Here is a 19754-nt window from a genome sequence, read left to right on the forward strand (position 1 = left end):
TAGAAGTTTTTCATCCTTTATCATTCAATTTACTACAAAACGATAAATTTCTGACATAATACAATTAATAAAGCTTCTCATGTATGTATGTCATCTACTGAATCTACAACTGTGGAAACTCAAGAATTTTATCTCTGTAATCTGTAGTTCACACAATTCTATAACACTTTTTTTCTATGCCAGAGGGTGCAGGGGGTGGAGCTCCCCTGTTAGGTTAGGTTAGGCTAGGCCATTTTCAGATCATTTGCGAGGGAAGCGTCATAGAAGAAAAGTGTCTTAGAATTGTCTGAATTATTAATTGCACAGATAAAATTCAAGAGATTCCATGGTGGTTCACAACTGCAAATTTACCCAAAATATTCTGAAGTTGCCGGTTTACATGAGTAAGCACTCCAGAGTACAGTATTACCAAACAAAGATCTCATTTACCATATGATTCAAATTGGCAGTGGATATTTTTTTGTTACCACTAAGTTCCTACTAATGCTATATTACCAAGAGTGCACTCTGATTGGCTAATCATCCATTACCAGCGAACAACGGGAGAACTATATTTGACCGTGACTCTGGCGGCATTTGGCATATGTTTTGCGGAGCCGATCTTTGTGTAGCTGTAAACATACCTAACCATATTTCTGTTGTGCATGGAAACTTATCATTTTAAAAGAGGCGTCATTTACAAAAACCTAGTATAACCTGACCTAACCAACCAAAGAAACCTACCTAACCTTATCTACCTTCCTAGCTGGGAGGGGGCAGATCCCCCAACATATTAAACAGAAAATACTTAGCCAATCAGAGAGCACTCGTGGTAAATTAGCGTTAGTAAGAACTTAGTCGGCCATGGCAAAAAATTCACTACAATTCATAATTGTGTAGTTTTCACAAACTGCTTACATAAAAAAAAATAAAATGCTCTTCATAACACAGCAACAATTATAAAAATTAACATGTAAAGGTCTGGCTCTAGAGCCAATAAATGGTATAGTATTACTTTAGTTACGGTCATCCAGGGAATCTTAGGAATTAGATTAGATTAGGTTAGGTTAGGTTTCCAAACTATGTTGTTTTTTCTGGTGGTTTTTGATGAGTTCTGAATGATTTGGACCACATGTCGGAAATCATAAAGTATGCATATCTAAATACAGGGAAGAACAAACTAAAATATTGCTAAATAAACAGCATTAAGCATCAACAAGATTTCTTGATGGACTTCTGAACAATAAAGGAAAAATAAAAATAAATTAGTCAAACTTTTAATGTAAAGTACCTACGTCTACCTTGACTCCATCAGTCCTTATTAGGTATAGTAAGGCAGTTAGATGGTGCTGCTACCCCAAACACAACCACTTCATATGGTAGTTATGAAACCATTTTTTCGTGCACAGGTTATCGAGAAATCCAAACATTAGGGGTTTATATGGGAAATCCTCGAGGAACAGTCATCAAATTGTCTGGAGGTAAAGGTTCAACTCGTAAAACTGAATAATTCCTCACAGCTACGACTACAAGCTTGTTAGAGCATCCAAAGAGACGCCCTAACCAGAGGTCATCCAACCCGCACAAAGCCAGTCTTATTTTTACCAAATATGTTATGATAAATCCACAATTTTTATATTTATAGATACTCTGATAATGAAGGAACAGTGTGAACCACGGCCGTCGTTAGTGGTGAAGTAATTGAGGGATTAATCACTTACTTGGCGTCAAACAACAAGGACAACAACGCACTACGGTTAAGGAGAACACTCACAATTCCAGACTAAACCTAAAACACCAAAAAATTATCTATTAACACTTAAAAGATATATTTAAAATAATTAAATATTAAAAATAAAGAGGAATATTTTATTTTTATATCCCTCTATCATGCGTAATAGAGAACAATATAATGTTATCTGAACAAAGAATGATGTCTTCCCATCTTCTCCCGGCCGCCGTTTTCTCTCTCAACAGCCAACTTCAGTTTAGTCTGCTCGTTATTTCTTCATAATCTAAATTGACTATGCACTCCAATCAACTTATCTGAGTTACTTATTGCCATAAATCAACTCATATATATTTATAACTTGAAAGACTTCAAATGGCACTTCCAAACTCGAATAAATTATTAGCAATTTCTTAAACCCACGTGTAGTATAGCAAATGAGGAATGATCTTCATTATACTAATGACTTACCACTTATTAAGTATCTTCTAGAGAACGCCAGTTACATAAAAATTGGATATACGAAACAAACGTAAAGAACAGGCATACACTACAGCTTCCAGTGTTATCCCTAACTGCATTTTAACATTAACTTAAAATTTGAAATGCATATGTAATGTCTCTTTATATGTAGGCCAACAAGGCACTGGCCAAGGGCCTCAAAGGCCCTAGATTTTTCATAATTTACTAAGGAAATATAGTCTCTCTCTCTCCATGAATATACATACAGTGTTGACCTACTTTATTAACCTAATGGCCACCCAAACTAAAGATGGCCATGCCAAGGGAAGAAATTCTGTGTAGAATCCCTCCGTTGTTCTTGATAGCCTTGTCAAAGGCTATTTGATGTTTAGTACTGTTCTTGATTCCACAGGTTGGGCTGGTAGACTGTTCCATCAGTCTATCACCCTCCATGTGAATAAGTATTTCCTAAGAATCATCTTGCATTGGCAAACTTGAATTTAAGTCCCCTGCCTTATTGTGTCTTGTCTAATGAGTTGTTAGTCCTAAGGCCCTTAATCTATTTACCTCTGGAATTGTTTTAGTTGCTCAAAGTTGCACCTTTTCTCGGGATGCTAAGTCTTTCTAGGGGTAAGGCTTCCATCCCTGTAATGTACAAAGTATTCCAGATTCAGGCACATGTTTGAAAGTACGATTTATAATTTCTAAATCTTGGTAGGTTTTTTCACTGATGCTCCCGCTTATTGTACTGCTTTTGGTGACTGTCAACGGTATCCACTTAAGGGTTATTAACAGAACAGTTGTGATTAGGATTCTTGTATCCCATGTGCACTCTCACATTTTGTTATGTTAAAAAGCTTTTGCCAGTCTTGCAACCATTGAACAGCTCGTGCAGACCTTCATGCATGGCTGCAACATCATCATGATTTGCTACCTCCCCAAATATCTTGTCATCCACAAACTTGACAATGTGGCTTCATATATTTTCATCACTGTCGTTAATGTAAATCACAAACGGTGGGTCCAATTGTATACAGTATATACACCCTTGTGGTACTCCACCGATACACTCTTTCCATTTTTGTTGCCTGTCTTTAAGCCAGTTGTTAATCCACTTCAATAATTTGCCTGTGATGCCAAATGCCTGGATTATAGAGGCTAGCTGTGCATGTACAGTATATACATGTTACCTAAAAAAAATTATGCTCAGTATTACAGTGTGATACAGCAGTGACATGTGCATCTTCTTTTTTTTTTTTTTATTGGGCGCCCCCCTACAACCTTGTGTAAGGTGAAGCGCAGAAGCGTTTACAGCGCCCAACAGGGAAAGCTAAGTTCATGCTTGCCTTTATGTCTCACGAGTTAAGGGCGTAGAAGCCTGAAGAGTCAAGGGCGTAAAAGCCTGAAGAGTCAGTGGTTTATGTCATCAAGTTATTGGAAGCTCCAACAACTTGTCCCTGAATATGAATTCGCAACTTTCGACTTACACCAGGTACCTACTTTACTGCTAGGTGAACAGGGACTAATGGGAGCTAGGAAGTAAGTCCAAACAACTTCCACCGGCCCGGGAATCGAACCCGTGACATCTCGCTTGCGAGGCAAGAACGGTACCGCTTCTACCACCGGTCCCCCATGTGCATCTCTCACCACTATGTACAGAGTTCAATTCTCAGGCCATGATAGATGTAAGAAGGGTGTTATCCTGTGTGACACTACCAAACAATCAAATACAGGTATATAGTGATTATATATTATCTCACCTGGGTTACTGTACACTATGTAGTTACAGGTATTCAAATTAACACATATATATAACATTGTAACTGAGAATTTGTAAAAAAAACTCATTAAAGAATTACTAATAATAAGCATAACCAAATGAAATAAACCCACTCTAAGCATGTATTTTATCACTATTCCACCTTAAATCTTAAACATTGTCATTGTCATCTTTCTTGTTTTGTTCTGTCACTATTCTATCCATTATGTCCAAAACAGGATAATTACACCTCTCTTTCTCTCAACTGTTACACATACCAGTTGTTCAAAATGTTTTATATTATTTCTTTTTCTTTTTTTTTGCAACATCCCCTCTTACATTCTTTACTCAAATTTCCACTTTTATCCAGAACAGCTTCCTAGTCTCTTTTAAAATCACGAGACAACCTTGCACCCATTCTTTGCAATTATTTTACCATTCTCATTAGGGTAAAAAGTGTACTTGTAATCTCCTTATAATCTTCCCTTCTTTTTTAACTTTCTTGTAACTGGTATTCATATTCCCTTCTCTTCTACTTAATGAGCACTGCCAACTTCTCCTCCTCACATTCCTTTTTTTTTTTCTCCTATGTTCTTGTACTCAAACTCCAAAAGCTGCACTCCTTCATCCCCATTTATAAGTGTTCATCTATCCTGTACAGTATAGTATAGTCTCTTTCCTTAGTTTATCTACATTTATAACCTTTTCATTTCTTTGAGTCACTTTAACCCTGAACCTCCCATTCACTATTAACCTCACTTTTCTCCATCAATCAATTTACAATGCATATTCCTATCCAACACACATTATCCTACTTCCATATATACACTGCTTATTAATTTTTCTATTAACAATACTGTATTCCCCACTACATTAACACTCTCCCAGTACAGTTTGATCAGTCTCTTGTAATTTCCATTCAATCCTAGTACTGTACATATTATTCCCCACAATCCCCTCCATTTCCCTATAACTAACTTCTGAATTATAAACCATCTTACCACCACAGTATTTCCTACACTATAGCTTTCAATGCAAAGATTCACATCTATCCAGAACCTCTCTGTTCTCATTCCCTGGTGCATGTATATTTTACTCACTATTACCTCTATTCATCTTCCTGTTGCTAAATGGGTAAAAAATGCTGTGACTGACCCTTTTACATTCTACCAAACTATATTTCATGATCACTATATCTTGTACAGCACAATCTTAGATATGGATGGACTCATCAGGATGGAAACATGACCTATATGGATAGTTAAAGTGTATGTGTTATACACTTTAACTATCCATATAGGTCATTTGAAGTTTCTTGAAAACCCTTCACCGAGCAGCAGACGAGCTGACTATACAATATACAGTATAGTCTCGGTTTACACGGATTTTTTATAAGCGGTTGGTCACTTACGCGGCACCTGTCCAGACGCACCAATTATTAGTTACACGGTACGTTCCTGAATTTACGCGGGAAGCAGCGCGGACAAGCTGCGCACTAGGTCGCTCTTACGTCACCGCTGACGTCAGATGACGTTTCGGACTGTGATTGGGCCACGCATCCTTACCACCCACGCATCTCCTCCGCCGCGAGCTGTGATTGGTCTATTTAACCTTGCTTGCCCAGTCAACAAAACATTACCGAGTTCTTCACCCGCCACCCACCACAGCCAGCCCAAGTCAGTGATAGTGAGGATATGGACTTTGAGGGTTTGACAAGGAGGCCCTGCTAGCCTCCGGGGTGGATAGTGATACAGGTGATACAGGTGATACAGGTGAGGGCCAATAATCTGCCCTCTGCCCTATGTGCCCAGCCATCTCTTCTACTAACGTAAGTGTTAAAAAACCTAATATTATTGATATTTCTCTTAAATATTAATTGTGTATGCATACCATCATAAAATTAAGTTATTTTTACTACAACGTGCGTATTTTGTCAGAAAAAGGGTAGTCTGGCGGTCGGCCCAGTCTACATTTCAATTAATCCCATATGTTCTGTTATTTCGTTTACGCGTTATACGCGGACCTCCATGGGTTTAATTGACTGCGTAAAACGAGACTATACTGTATATATATATTTTTCATTATGATTTACAGGCTCACAGACATTCACAAAACCTGATCATCATACCTCTTCACCCTGGGGGTTAATATACCAATAAGATAATCTTACTGTGGAATAATTTTTTACTCTATAAACATACCTGGTAAATTTCACTTACCTGAGGATTTCATTTTACAAAAGTTAAATTTTCTGGTTCCAGGGAGGATGGAATGCACAAGTTGGGGAGGTAAGTGGTGACATCACCCATAAAATAACTAAATGTTGTCTTATAAATGTATGAAATTTATCTAACCTATTAACTAAGCTCCTCCTTCTCTTGGTGTTCTTCAAAAATACCACAAATAATTTAAATTGATTCGCTGCTAGTTGATGAGTGAATTGTGATGCTAAGATGGTAAATTCATTGACATGGCATCATAACTAACTCAGCAAGAAACAAATTGTATAAACTATGTGATGATTGCTAAATGACACCAGAAGTGGGAAAAGCTCAGTCAATAGGTCAGCTGCTAAGTCACCTTTAAATGTCTATGGCACTTACAATATTTAGGACAAAATGGATGTTGTAGATAAAGTTCACCAGTTAAAATGTAAAGGCAATAAGTAATTGATGATGCATAAAATTTAGAAATACAGTCTACTTTTACTCCTCTCCTAAGTTTGTGTTGAGCTGATCAAAGGATAAAAATACCATTAAAGGGTGAAATAACAGGGAAGTAACAATGATAAACATAATACTACATATATCAGTGAAAACATACATAAATGTATTAATGTGTACTGTACTGTATATGCATACAGTATGTCTCTCCATCTACAGTATAATAAGAGACTTTCAGTGTTTTCTTTATGGTTCTAAAACCTATCCATACTTATGTGTTTGGAGGGTAAGTACAGAATTGACTTTACACCTTGGCTGACCACTGATTAATTGCCTGGTCGGTATGTTTCGGCAGGTGGGGGAGGGATGGACACAGGGAAGTTGCCGATTAGGAATTTTGAGGCTGTCAGTCTGTGTGGCTTATAAGTGGAGTGGACTGTACATATCACACTGTGCTGGCAGTCTCATGAGTGTGGAAGGTACAGTATGCTCCCACCAAGACATATGAACAATGGAATGGAATGTCTACTGTTTCAGCAAATAAAGTACAGTACAGTACAGTAATTGGAAAATGAAATAAATAATGAAAAGCCAAAGTTGCTACAAAAATATGCAAAACAAGAAAAGAAGATCAACTTACCTCATAAGCAGAATAAGTTTATCATACAACTATGAAACACCAATGAGTATTTATACTAGCTATTGTGATTTTGTTCATTACTCTGCTACTACAGTATGTATGGCAATGCTTTGTACATTATATAGGAATTTGATTATCATGTTTTCAATAAAATGTTTACAATCACCTGACCCATTTATTCCTCATTCTCCCTGCACTCTCATTTTTGCTGTGATCTGATAGGGTTATGTTATTAAACTTCAATAATGTAGTTTTCTTGTCATTATTATTATCATTACCAGTATTATTATTAAGAAGATTGCAATATGTAATCCACAGTACAGTACAGTATACACAGCATTTATATTTAAATATCTTACTACTGTACCTGATATATTGGTATTTAAAATAGTAATTTATGACATACATACTATATGGACAGGTACAGTGTACTAATAGTTTTCTCATAAAGTGTGCTTTGGGGAAATAATACTTTTACTTTTATCCTCTTCGCCACTGATAGGCTCATTAGCCGCTTGGGCAGTTGGTTACGACTCTGTTATGCACTGTTGGCAAGTACTGGGCATGCACTGGTTCCTGAACGTATTTGAACTTGCTCCAGTGTTGGTCAAGTCTGGCCTTGAAACAGTTCACACTCGGTGCCATCACAGGACTCTGGCAGATTGTTACAAGAGTTCACAAATCTCAATCCAAAAAAGTTAGCCCTCACAGTTTTCTGGACATGCGGCTTCTTTAACCTTGAGCTGTGAACCCTTGTGGGGCGGGTGTTTGCCAGCTCCAGGTATGTACATTTGACTGAGTAGTACCCCCTGAGATGCTTATGTACCTCAATTAGGTCACCCTTCACCCGTCTGTAGTACTGTATAAGCACGGCAGTTGCAGGCGCTCTAATCTCTCTGGATAGCTGAGGCACCAGTCTGGTGGCCTTCCTTTGGACATTTTCAATCAGACAGGGTGATAGTACTCCAGGCGGAGAAGCACCTCACTCTTGTAGATCGTTAAGAGGGAATGACCGTCTAGATATCTGAACGACCTTCTTATATGACCTAATAATTTAGTTGATTCACCTTCTTCCCACAATGGCCCGAGAACTTCAGTTCATTGTCAACATACACATATACTGTACATATAATGTGTGTGTGTGCGTGTATAATTACAGTCTCGGTATACACGCATATTTTATAAGCGGTTGGTCATTCACGCGGCACCTGTCCAGACGCGGCAATTATTAGTTACGCGGTACATTCCTGAATTTATGCGGGAAGCGGCGCGGATAGCCTGCGTGCTAGGTCGCTCTTACGTCACCGCTGACATCAGATGACGTTTCGGACTGTGATTGGGCCACGCATCCCCTCCGCCGCGAGCTGTGATTGGTCTATTTAACCTTGCTTGCCCAGCCAACAAAAAATTACCGAGTTCTTCACCTGCCACCCACCACACCCAGCCCAAGTCAGTGATAGTGAGGATATGGACTTTAAGGGGTTTGACAAGGAGGCCCTGCTAGCCTCTGGTGGATAGTGATACAGGTGATACAAGTGATACAGGTGAGGGCCAATAATCTGCCCTCTGCCCTATGTGCCCAGCCATCTCTTCTACTAACGTAAGTGTTAAAAAACCTAATATTATTGATATTTCTCTTAAATATTAATTGTGTGCATACCATCATAAAATTAAGATGTTATTTTTACTACAACGTATGTACAGTATTGTGTCGGAAAAAGGGTAGTCTGGTGGTCGGCCCAGTCTCTATTTCAATTAATCCCATATGTTCTGTTATTTCGTTTACGCGTTTCGCGTACCTACATGGGTTTAATTGACCGCGTAAAACGAGACTATACTGTGTGTGTGTGTGTGTGTGTATTATATATATATATATATATATATATATATATATATATATATATATATATATATATATATATATATATATATATATATATATATATATATATATATATATATATATATATATATATATATATATATATATATATACTGTATATATATTTAATTAGCCCAATAAAGCACGCGGACTTCTACATATAATCAACACCTCACCCCGCCAGGATTCGAACCCACGGCCCAAGACTGTGACCGGGGAACTCTACCTCTAGACCACCAGGATACTAAAAGCAGTCCTAGACTCTGCTATACAGTATATATTTCTCTTATTATGTTTTTCCTTTAGAATTTATATTAATTTAGATATTTTAAAAAACAAAGGAGGAAATAAAAGGACGATATAGAGGTTATGAGAACATCACTCAGGTGTACGGAGTCAGCAGAGCATAAGTGACCCATGCCAATACAGTGGTCCCTCGGTTAACAAACACAATTTGTTCCAGAAGGTCGTTCGTTAACCGAATCCATTGTTTCAATGGGATATTGGGTAATTAGTTCCAGCTCACCGAAAAATACATACAAAGTAAAAAAAAAAAAAATGCAGTAAAGTACACTTACTTTGAGGTGTGTATGTAGAAGGCTCCTGGTTGATGATGATATGGGAATTAGATGTGGGGGTGGAGGAGAAGGGAGAAGAGAAGGAAGTGGGGATGGAGGAGAAGGGAGAAGAGAAGGAAGTGGGGATGGAGGAGAAATCACCTTTCAGGGGACCCATGCTTGATGCAGTCATTTCACCAACAAAATTTTAAGTTCACTAGGTGTAATTCAAGATTATATTCTTTAAATCAACACTGCACTGCGCTATATATTATCAATATGTTAACTAAAGTTCAGAATGACCAATAATTTCAATGAAAAATGCAAAAATATTCAAGACACCAACAAAATAGATGCTCTCTCCACTGTTTTCAAAGCCCAACTGACGCCTTGTGGCTGACTCAAGCATCTGATGGGCGCACAACAAACTAGTTCCCTGTACTGCATATATTATATTATCAATATGTTAAACAAATGTTAAAATGACCAATCATTTTGATATAAAACATGCAAAAATATTAAAGAGCACAACTTTATTGATATTTACTCATCAGCTGATGCTCACAACAAAACATGATTTTCGTAAGGAATTCGTTAATCAAATTTTTGTTCGTTAACCGAATTGAAGATTCTCATGGAAGGTAATTCGTTAACCGAGGGACCACTGTATCTGGGTGTAAAATTGGTTGATTAATAGGATACTCAGAATCGATGATAGAAAGGAAAGAAAAGAACAGAAAACAAACTTAGTAGATTCATCTGGGTTATATGTTTGTGCCCATATAAAATGCATTAGAATAAGTGCAATACTTCTGTTGCAATAATAATTATGGCCCTGTCTGAACTTAGCACGGAGTCCTAAGGTCAAATGTTCCAGCTGGAAACTTGCTGCCCAGTGTTCTTACAGACAAAAAGGTTAGTGGCACTGAAAACATATCCTGCAAATAATTGTTGCATTCACTATACAGTACAACATTAAGTGGTGCCATGGGCACAGAGAACACTAGCACCACTACTGTATTCACGGTGATATGATAGTGCTGTCAACGATGAGGCAAAAACTTTGAGATAATTAGTACCGTTTACTTTACAAATCAGACAATGGGTAATAAACCTACTTGAGGAGAGAAGTACTGTACAATGATGTTGTAACACTAACTAAGTAATTCTAAAATAAACTTTCTCAAATAATATGAACAATGCATCCAGGACTGGGATAGCTATGTCGGGAGTTTTTATCTGAATAAACTCAAATTTTTTCGGCACACAAGATGGTGGATATCAGATAAATAAACCTAAGGGTTGAATCTACTGTACTAAACAAAATACCGACTTCACTAACCAGCATAATCAGTGGCATTTACGTCTGCCCCCTGAGATATTAGCTGAGATATTCGTTCAGTGTCTCCTTTGATGGCGGCCACATGCAGAGGAGTCTCACCCCGTTCATTACGTTTGTTGACACCACGACCAAAATTTGGAGTGTTGGGGGTGCGGGGACTATTTGAGCGGTTCAACTCTGCTTTGTCTGAAAAAATAAATAAATAAAAAATAAAAACAAATAAAAATAAATAAATAAAATAAACAAGGAATTACAACTGCACCTTAGAGAGCTCATTCTTCTGGATACTATTGTAATTAAAATTTAAGTACAGTACAGGTGCTGTAATGAGATTTCATCTATACTATAGTGCATTGTTTCCCAGCTGAGAAAAGATGCCCCACCCCGTCCTCAAGAGTTACAGCTGATTGGCTGTTGCAAATCTGTTCGGTTTTGTCCTGAAGTAATGGTGTATTTTTAAATGAGTTTATTCATAATCGTTGGGATGACCGTTTCTGACGAGAAAGATATTTAGCTAAATCTGAAGTTGTTCACAGTTATATTTCCCGCCTCTGGTGACAGCTGTTCGCTCGAGCGGCCAAGTCTGTCGGACTCATCCACCAATTTTCAGAGGCCGTGTAATATTTTTTAGTGTGATTCTGATCTTTTAAAGTGTTAGTTTTTGCATAATATAGTTTTACTGATACGTAATTTCTCTTAGTATGCCTTATTGTAAGTAAAAATAAGTACAGTATATATTAAATGCTTCCTCTGAAAGCGTGAATTTGTTACCAGAGTTTAACAGTTAATTCATGTATAAGATTTCTGATAAACTTACTACGTGCTCCTGTTTGAAATAAGGAATATATGTATCTTTATATAATTTAGTAAATATCTTTCTTGTCAGAAACGGTCATCCCAACGATTATGAATAAACTCATTTAAAAATACACCATTACTTCAGGACGAAACCGAACAGATTTGCAACAGCCAATCAGCTGTAACTCTTGAGGAGGGGGCGGGGCATCTTTTCTCAGCTGAAAAAAAACCCGCACTATACCAGAGCAGGGAGAGCATACAGGAAGAACAAGCCCTGAGAACCAGGATGCATCAGAATTAGGGTGATGGCAGGTTCATGGTAAAAAGTAACCTAACTGTGGACAATGAGTTGAAATATACACAAGTGGAAAATCAAAATGGTAGCTAATAGTGATCAAACAGTATAAGAAGTATAGTATAAAAATTAAATACAGTAAGGATAGGAATACTGTACTGTATTAAGTACAGTATATGATGAATCACTTTTAGCCATGAATGTCTAGGATTAACTTGGGGTTCAACTCATGGACTTCAGAAGGGAGCATTAGGTTACTGTATAAGCAGCAGAACAAGGAATAGGTCAGAAACTACAACATAAGGTTACAATTTGAAAAAGGGAAAGGACTATGAAGCAGAATAAGAGCATATTCATTCTTAGTATCCATTCTACTATAACTAGGCAGTGCAAAACATACCTTGAAAAGACTAAGTGAGAAGTGGCCTTACATAAATATCTGAAAGTAACTAACCTGGAGGTGAGGGCGAGGACATCTGCATAAGAAGCGCGATCTGTTGCCTCTCAGACATGGGCATGACTGGCCGGCTGGGAGTACGGTGGGTGGTGGATACATCTTCAGCCCACCCCACCATTGTCTTCCCCACACCGACACTTTGACACCCTCCAACACTGTTGCTATTGTTGGTAATCTTCTGGCTACCAATATTGATACTGTTGGAGGTGTCAGTCAAGCCCACGTGTTCACCGTGATTTTTGCTTTTCAATTCGCCATCAGCTGTTGACACAAATTAAAAATTAAACAAATGAGAGGCAGATTACCTGATATAACAAAAAAATTCCATATCAAGGGATTTACGACAAGAAAAATCTGTTTTTATTGTGGTAAACTTGAAAATGAAACAAGACAGTCACCTGCTACAGTATTTAAACTCAAGTTTTTTCTTACCCTTATCCTCTTTGTTAAGAGGATGCCCCTCTGCCCTCATGAGTAATGGCTATAGTCCATTCACTCGAAATTTGCAACTGAAGCTTATGGTTAGTTTGTAACAAGGCAACTGATTGACTAGTGGACAGACACCTGAAGAGTCACTAGAGTTCTTCAGTATTTAATCTATCGTATTTATATTCTGATATTGTAAGGGATTACTGTATAACTTAGTTCTTTCGTAATTTGTTCACTTGGGAAGTAAATATTAACTTGTGAAACACCATAAAAATAACAAGAAAAAGATTTCAAAATATCAGCGACATCTTCCACCTCGCTCTGTGACATCAGCAGCGAGTCAGAATTTACGGCGTAAATGCAGACTACCGGTATACTGTAATCTAAAGCTAGAAAAGTATTCATGAACAATGAGCCAAAACTATACATAACTATAAGTAAAACAAATCCCCCAATGAACACCAAGAAGTAGACAGCAATACAACAGCACAAGTTGTATTCATAAGAGATCTTGATGACATGAAAAATAATTTAGAAACACTTTCAACATATCTAAACAAGACAAGGATGAGCATCATGATGGTTGACTATGACACAGTACAGTACCTGGTTCATTTTCCTTTTGTTCCTTGCTGGCATTGAAAAGCTTGCGCTTGGAGCTGACTGGCCTCACCATTGTGGTCACCCATCAGGCTGCAAAAAGAAAAACCAAAGTTTAAGTTTGTTTGAGATATCACCCTAAAAAATTATTGGCTTAATGTGAATCACTAAATGTGTCACCTTCTCAAAACTGAAGGCTAATGGATGGTGGTGTTAAGTGGCAGGGATGAAGGTGAAGCATCGAGACAAAAAATTTATACTGTAATACCTTCACATGTGGCTGTAGAATATAATTAACGTGGTTATCAAATACCCGGTATACTTGAACTCACATGGTCACGAGATTTCAACAATCAAATAAATACAGTATACAATAACTTTTGACTTTTAATACAGTACCATTGCTGGAAGGCTCTCACAAGTTCTAGCCAAATACAGCTGGTCTTTTCCCAAGATCTTGTTTCTAAGAATACAGGGAATTTATCATTTAATTGTGTGGTTGATATTTGACCTCACTTGCATCGTCAGCCTCAAATTGAAAGATATATATATATATATATATATATATATATATATATATATATATATATATATATATATATAAACTACCCCAAGTTTGTATAAAAAACAGATCTGAACTGTATCAGAAAATATAACTCATGGCCACCAAGATCCTCTACTTAGGGGATATCAATGTACCTGTACAGTACATCACAGAGAGTGGCTTGGCTCTGCAAGGGATGACCCAGGTGGAGTTTAGGCACTCTCCTTTTCCTTACTTAATGATCTGGAACAAATAATCAAACACCTTACATGTGTTCCTGGTCGACTCAACCAACTTGCTAACATTCTTGATCTTTGTTTTACCTCTAACTCCTCACACTATTCATACTGAATATCCATCCTCTTGGAGTCTTCTGATCACAATCATATTTCTATTAAATCAAACTAGACGCAACCACCTCCCCCACCCTAGGATGAATGTTGTCTTTCCACTCGGGATGCTTCGGTATGTGCTGACAGCATTGCTGGGGTTATACTTGGTCTGAGTGCATCTATCCCATCTACTACCAAAACTTTCACTTTACAATCATGGTTTGATCACTCCTGTTCTCTTGCATGTAGGGAGGGAGATAGGGCGCACCAAGTTATAAAACTATCTCCTGTTACCCACTCCTCTTTCATTACTTCTAGGAATCGTTGTAACGCTATTCTTCGTAGGGCCTAACCTAACCTGACTAACTCTTCTTTGTGTAAAACTTTCTGGTCCTTAACCAAAAACATCTGTAATAACTTCTGCACTCCCTCTTTTCCAACCTGATAACTAGAGCCAACTCTCCCTCTGATAAAGCTAATCTCTGGCACCTTATTTTCCACTAACTCCACTTTAGACAATTCCAACCCTATCCCTTCTACTGAACCTATGCACTTTCCTATAATCTCCAATTGTAAGGTTGCTGGTGTGTTATCCAATCTGGATGTGAGTAAGGCGCATGGACCGGACAGAATATCCCCTCGTGCTCTGAGGGAGTGTACTGATGTTCTGGCCCCTGTGCTTGCTCGCCTCTTTTTACCTTTACCTCAAAGCCCAACTTTTCCTTCTTCTTGGAAGCATGCCTCGGTTCAGCCCATCCTGAAGAAGGGCGACCATACTAATCCTCTAACTATCACCCCATTGCCTTAACTTCACCCCTCTCTAAGATTTTGAAACTAACCTTAATTCTCATTTTCTCCGTACCCTTGAATGCCTTTCTCTTTTGTCGGATCACCAGTATGGCTTTCGCCAGGCGAGATCTACTGGTGATCAGCTCTCCTACTGCACCCATCTTTGGTCATCCTCTCTTAGGGATTACAGGGAAGCCTTTGTTGTGGCCCTAGACATCTCCAAAGCATTTGACAGGGTATAGCACAAGTCTTTGCTTTATAAACTTTCCTCTTATGGTTTCTCTCCTCCACTTTGTTCTCAAATTTCTAGCTTCCTTGAGAACCAATCCATGGCAGTTGTTGTCAAGGGATCGATCGATCGCTCTTTCTGGACCAATAGTGGTGGTCCACAGGGGTATCTTTTTATCAATGATTTGCTTCACTCGACTACTAATTCTATCCATTATTATACTGATGATTCTACTCTTCGCTCTTCATCTCATTTTTCCCTCCCCCCTAACTCTCAAACTAGATCTGTTTCAAGAGATGATATTGTTTCATCTATCAATGCGTACAGTGATCCCTCAGTTAACGAATTACCTTCCATAATCTTCAATTCGGTTAACGAAAAAAATTCAGTTAACGAATTCCTTACGAATTCTTCTCAACATGTTTTCGCTTGCTCTCCAGTTGGAATATTAGTCCGCCAATACAGTAATCGGTTCTAGGGCTTAAATTCGTTCCCATTTGAGTAAATATCAAGAAGGTTGTACTATTCAATAATTTTAAAAGTTTTAAATTAAAATTTTTAGTCATTTTAACAATTATTGAACATAATTGAAGTACAGGAAACTAGTTTTTAGCACGCCAAACAGTCACTTGACTCACCCAGCAGGCGTCAGTTTGTGTCTCTGCTCAGTGGAGGTAACATCTTACTTGAGACTCTCTTGAATCTAAACTATTTTACTATTTTTACATTTTTACAGTACATTTATTGGTCATTCTGAAATTTATCTTACATATTGACAATATATAGAGCAGTGCAGTGTTGATTTAAAGAAAATAATCTTGAATTACACCGAGTGAACTTAAAATTTTATGGGTGAAATGGCAGCATGAAGCATGGGGTGATTTCTCTTCCACCCCCACTTCCTTCTCTTCTCCCTTCTCCTCCACCCCCACTAATTCCAATCATCATCATCATGTGTCCGCAGCGTCTCACCTCCCTCTGTTCACGCTCACCCAGTGCCTGTGACCCAGCATCTTGTGTTGTACTCTCAAAACTTTAGTGTTTTTTTGTGAAAATGGCCCCTAAAAGACTGCCTTGTGTCAGTGCTAGTGATATTATGTTATGAAATGTAAAAGGCAAATGTCAGTGATGACACTGACAAAGAAAGTTGAATTATTAAGACAAGTTAAAGGAAGGGATGAGTGCTGGTAGTTTGGTGTGAACGAATCCACAGTGCAATATTTAAAGAAAAATTACCAAACAATTCATGATTCTGTTCAAGAGAGTGCTCCTGCAAGTGCTAAAGTGGAGCAGGTTGCTCATGATGCAAACATAGTAAAAACAGAGAAAGCACTGAACATATGGGTTGAGGACCAGCACCGCAAAAATGTTCCGATTGACAGCAACATGATTCATGACAAAGTTAAAAGTCTTTATGCTCATTTTTATGAGTCAACAGGTGGTGAAGGGGCTAGTGCGGCTACTGAACCAACTTTTAGTGCCAGTAAAGTCTGGTTCGAGAATTTAAAAAAATAGATTCTCTCCCCATAATGTGAAGCTGACCATACAGCCACAGATGCATTTCCCGCCAAGTTAAAGAAAATAATAGAAGAAAAAGGCTATAGACCAGAGCAAGTGTTTAATGCCAATGACCAATGAAACAGTTATCAGGTCAGAAGAGAGGAGGAAAAGAGGAAGAGCAGAAGTTATTATAGATGTTTCTGGTTAAGGACCAGAAGGATTTACTAGATGAGGAGTTAGTCAGGTTAGGTTAGGCTTGGCCCTAAAAGAATAAACTTTCATCAATTCCTAGAAGTAATGAAAGAGGAGTGGGTAACAGGAGATAGTTTCATAACTTGGTATGCCTTATCTTTCTCCCTACATGCAAGAGAACAAGAGTGATCGAACCATGATTGTAATGTGAAAGTTTTGGTAGTAGATGGGATAGATGCACTCAGACCGAGTATAACCCCAGCAATGCTGTCAGCACATACCATGGCATCCCGAGTGGAAAGGCAACATTCATCCCAGGAAAAGTAGAAGAATTCTCGCAAGGATTGCCAGTTTGCCATCTGACAGTGCCATAGTTGGCTTTTAGAGGGGGGTGGGGAGGTGGTCGTGCCCAGTTTGATTTAATAGAAATAAGATTGTGATCAGAAGACCCTAAGGGGGCAGAAATTGAGTATGAATAGTGTGAGGGGTTAGAGGTAAGACATAGATCAAGAATGTTAGTACAGTAAGTTGATCATGTCGATCAGGAACACGTGTAGGGTGTTTGATTATTTGTTCCAGAACATTAAGTAAGGAAAAAGAAAGTGCCTTAGCTCCACCTGGGCCATCCCTTGTGGAGCCAAGCCACTCTCTGTGATGCATAGTCGGGGTCAAAAGCCATGAACACTTAGCAATATCTGGCATCTAATTGTGAGTCATTCGTATATGATTGGGTGTTACTTGTCATCACATATTATGCCTGAACCACTAAATGGGATAAAACTCTCCTTTATACCTAAGATCTTTGGGTACTTACATGCCAAATACTGTCAAGTGTTCAAGACTTTTGACCCCGACTGTACATTGAGATCCCCTAGGTCGAGGATCTCGGTGTTGGGGTATGTTTGATAGCAATGACTCATGGCAAGAAGTGAGATATTCAAAGAATTCTAAATAGTTGGTACAGTTGGGAAAACAGTATAGGAAACATAGAAAAATAGTCATAGTTGGTAGAGATATTTTGAGCCAGATGACATCATAAAGAGAAGATTCAAGGTCCGTGAGTCGAGCTATAGGTGTACGTGTGCTGCAGTAGGCGCATACACCTCCCTTAGAACGGAAAGAGGTACTGTATAAAGGCTATACTGTAGTTGGAGACTTGAAAAGGTTTGGGTGAAGCTGCTTTGGTCAGTTGAAGTTCAGATAGTAGTAAAGGATCAGGAGAAGAGGTTAATAGATGGTGCACCACAGAAGGAAAATTGGATCTCAGGTCGAGAACGTTTGAAAAATGAAGTGTGAAAAATGCCAATCCTCCAGCAACCGCCATGATGTCAGTTGAGGCCCCAGTAGTTTGATGACGATCAGGTCGGCCCTGGGATCAACAACCTTCCCGACCAGTGGGCCCCATCCGAGAAGGCCCCGCTTTAATATTATTGCCAACTGATTTCATAGGAGAACAAAACACTAAAAAGAATAAAACAGACCAAGATGAGAGCCATTACATCTCCACTGCTTCAGTTAATACATAATGAAGATCCAAAGCCCTTGAAATGGTGACAAAACGGGTAAAAAAGAGTGACGAAATGGGTAAAAACTGTGGTGATGAAACGGGCACACCCCCTCCGCAGATACCCCCCACACCATTCACCTAAACATTACCATCTTCCTACCTATCAACTTCACCTTTGACAAACTTAACAAAAACCATCAATGCATTACAGGAGTACTACTAAATTTGGTTGTTAGCTCAGTGACCCAAGATCTCTCTCAGGTCAGCTGTCAAAATGTAAACACGTCAATTAAACTTATATGAACCCACATAAATAATCTCTAGGAATTATCTAAGTATAAGTACCATATAGTAGTTAAGCTTAAGCTACACACTAAATACCTCAGGAAGCTGCTGGAACGAGATATCTACAACCATATCCGGTGCATAAAGCTGACATCACTCTACATTACTTCACTATCTTTTACACATATAACAACATGTTTTAAGAGATCTGTGAGTTTCTGACCCTATTACTGATAACATGAATGCTCTGGTTGAATCTTAGAGTGTGGTACTTGCCTTTAGCATCATTAAATTGGAGAGAGGAGGTTTATAAACACCAGCAGCCAGCCACTGGACCCACAGCCTCAGGAGATACTCTCACGTTTTACTTCCTTCACCTTTAATTACATATTTTTCTAGCTTAAAATAATAACTTTTCAAAATCACCATTAATTCATAAATCCATGGGTGATATTTATACCATTTCTTGAATTTATAATCCACTTGAAATTATTGATTCTTTGGGAGGTTCGTTTTCCCGCGCTATCGGTCTGTTTTGGGAACTACGTCACAGTTAATGACGTCACAAACGAGGGTCGACCTGCGTGTCAATGGTATCGACTCATACCTGTTTATCTTAGTATGCAAATGAAGGTCACCTGCAGCGTACCTCATCTTTTAAAACATGATTTCTATTAAGGCTACTCAAAGAACAATACACATTAAGAGATAATGTTAGTGGATTTTCACGATAGGACTGAAGGGGTTGATTAAATATGGTGATTCTAATGGCTACTTGATTTTT

General features: G+C 38.3%; 1 protein-coding gene across 1 annotated transcript in view; it reads right to left on the reverse strand.

Annotated features, from left to right (window-relative positions):
• Positions 1–19510, reverse strand: part of LOC121853110 (ankyrin repeat domain-containing protein 11-like) — a 43338-nt gene extending 23828 nt beyond the window's left edge. The window contains exons 1-4 of the mRNA XM_042347052.1: positions 19247–19510; positions 13599–13685; positions 12561–12824; positions 11014–11199 (exon numbers count right to left, since the gene is read on the reverse strand). Of these exons, the coding sequence (XP_042202986.1) occupies positions 11014–11199; positions 12561–12824; positions 13599–13668 (520 nt within the window). The 5' untranslated portion in view covers positions 13669–13685; positions 19247–19510. The remainder of the gene's footprint in view (positions 1–11013; positions 11200–12560; positions 12825–13598; positions 13686–19246) is intronic.
• Positions 19511–19754: the final 244 nt, after the last annotated feature.

This window comes from Homarus americanus, unplaced genomic scaffold (assembly GCF_018991925.1).
Source record: "Homarus americanus isolate GMGI-L3 unplaced genomic scaffold, GMGI_Hamer_2.0 scaffold32871, whole genome shotgun sequence".
NCBI classification, from domain to species: Eukaryota; Metazoa; Arthropoda; class Malacostraca; order Decapoda; family Nephropidae; genus Homarus; species Homarus americanus.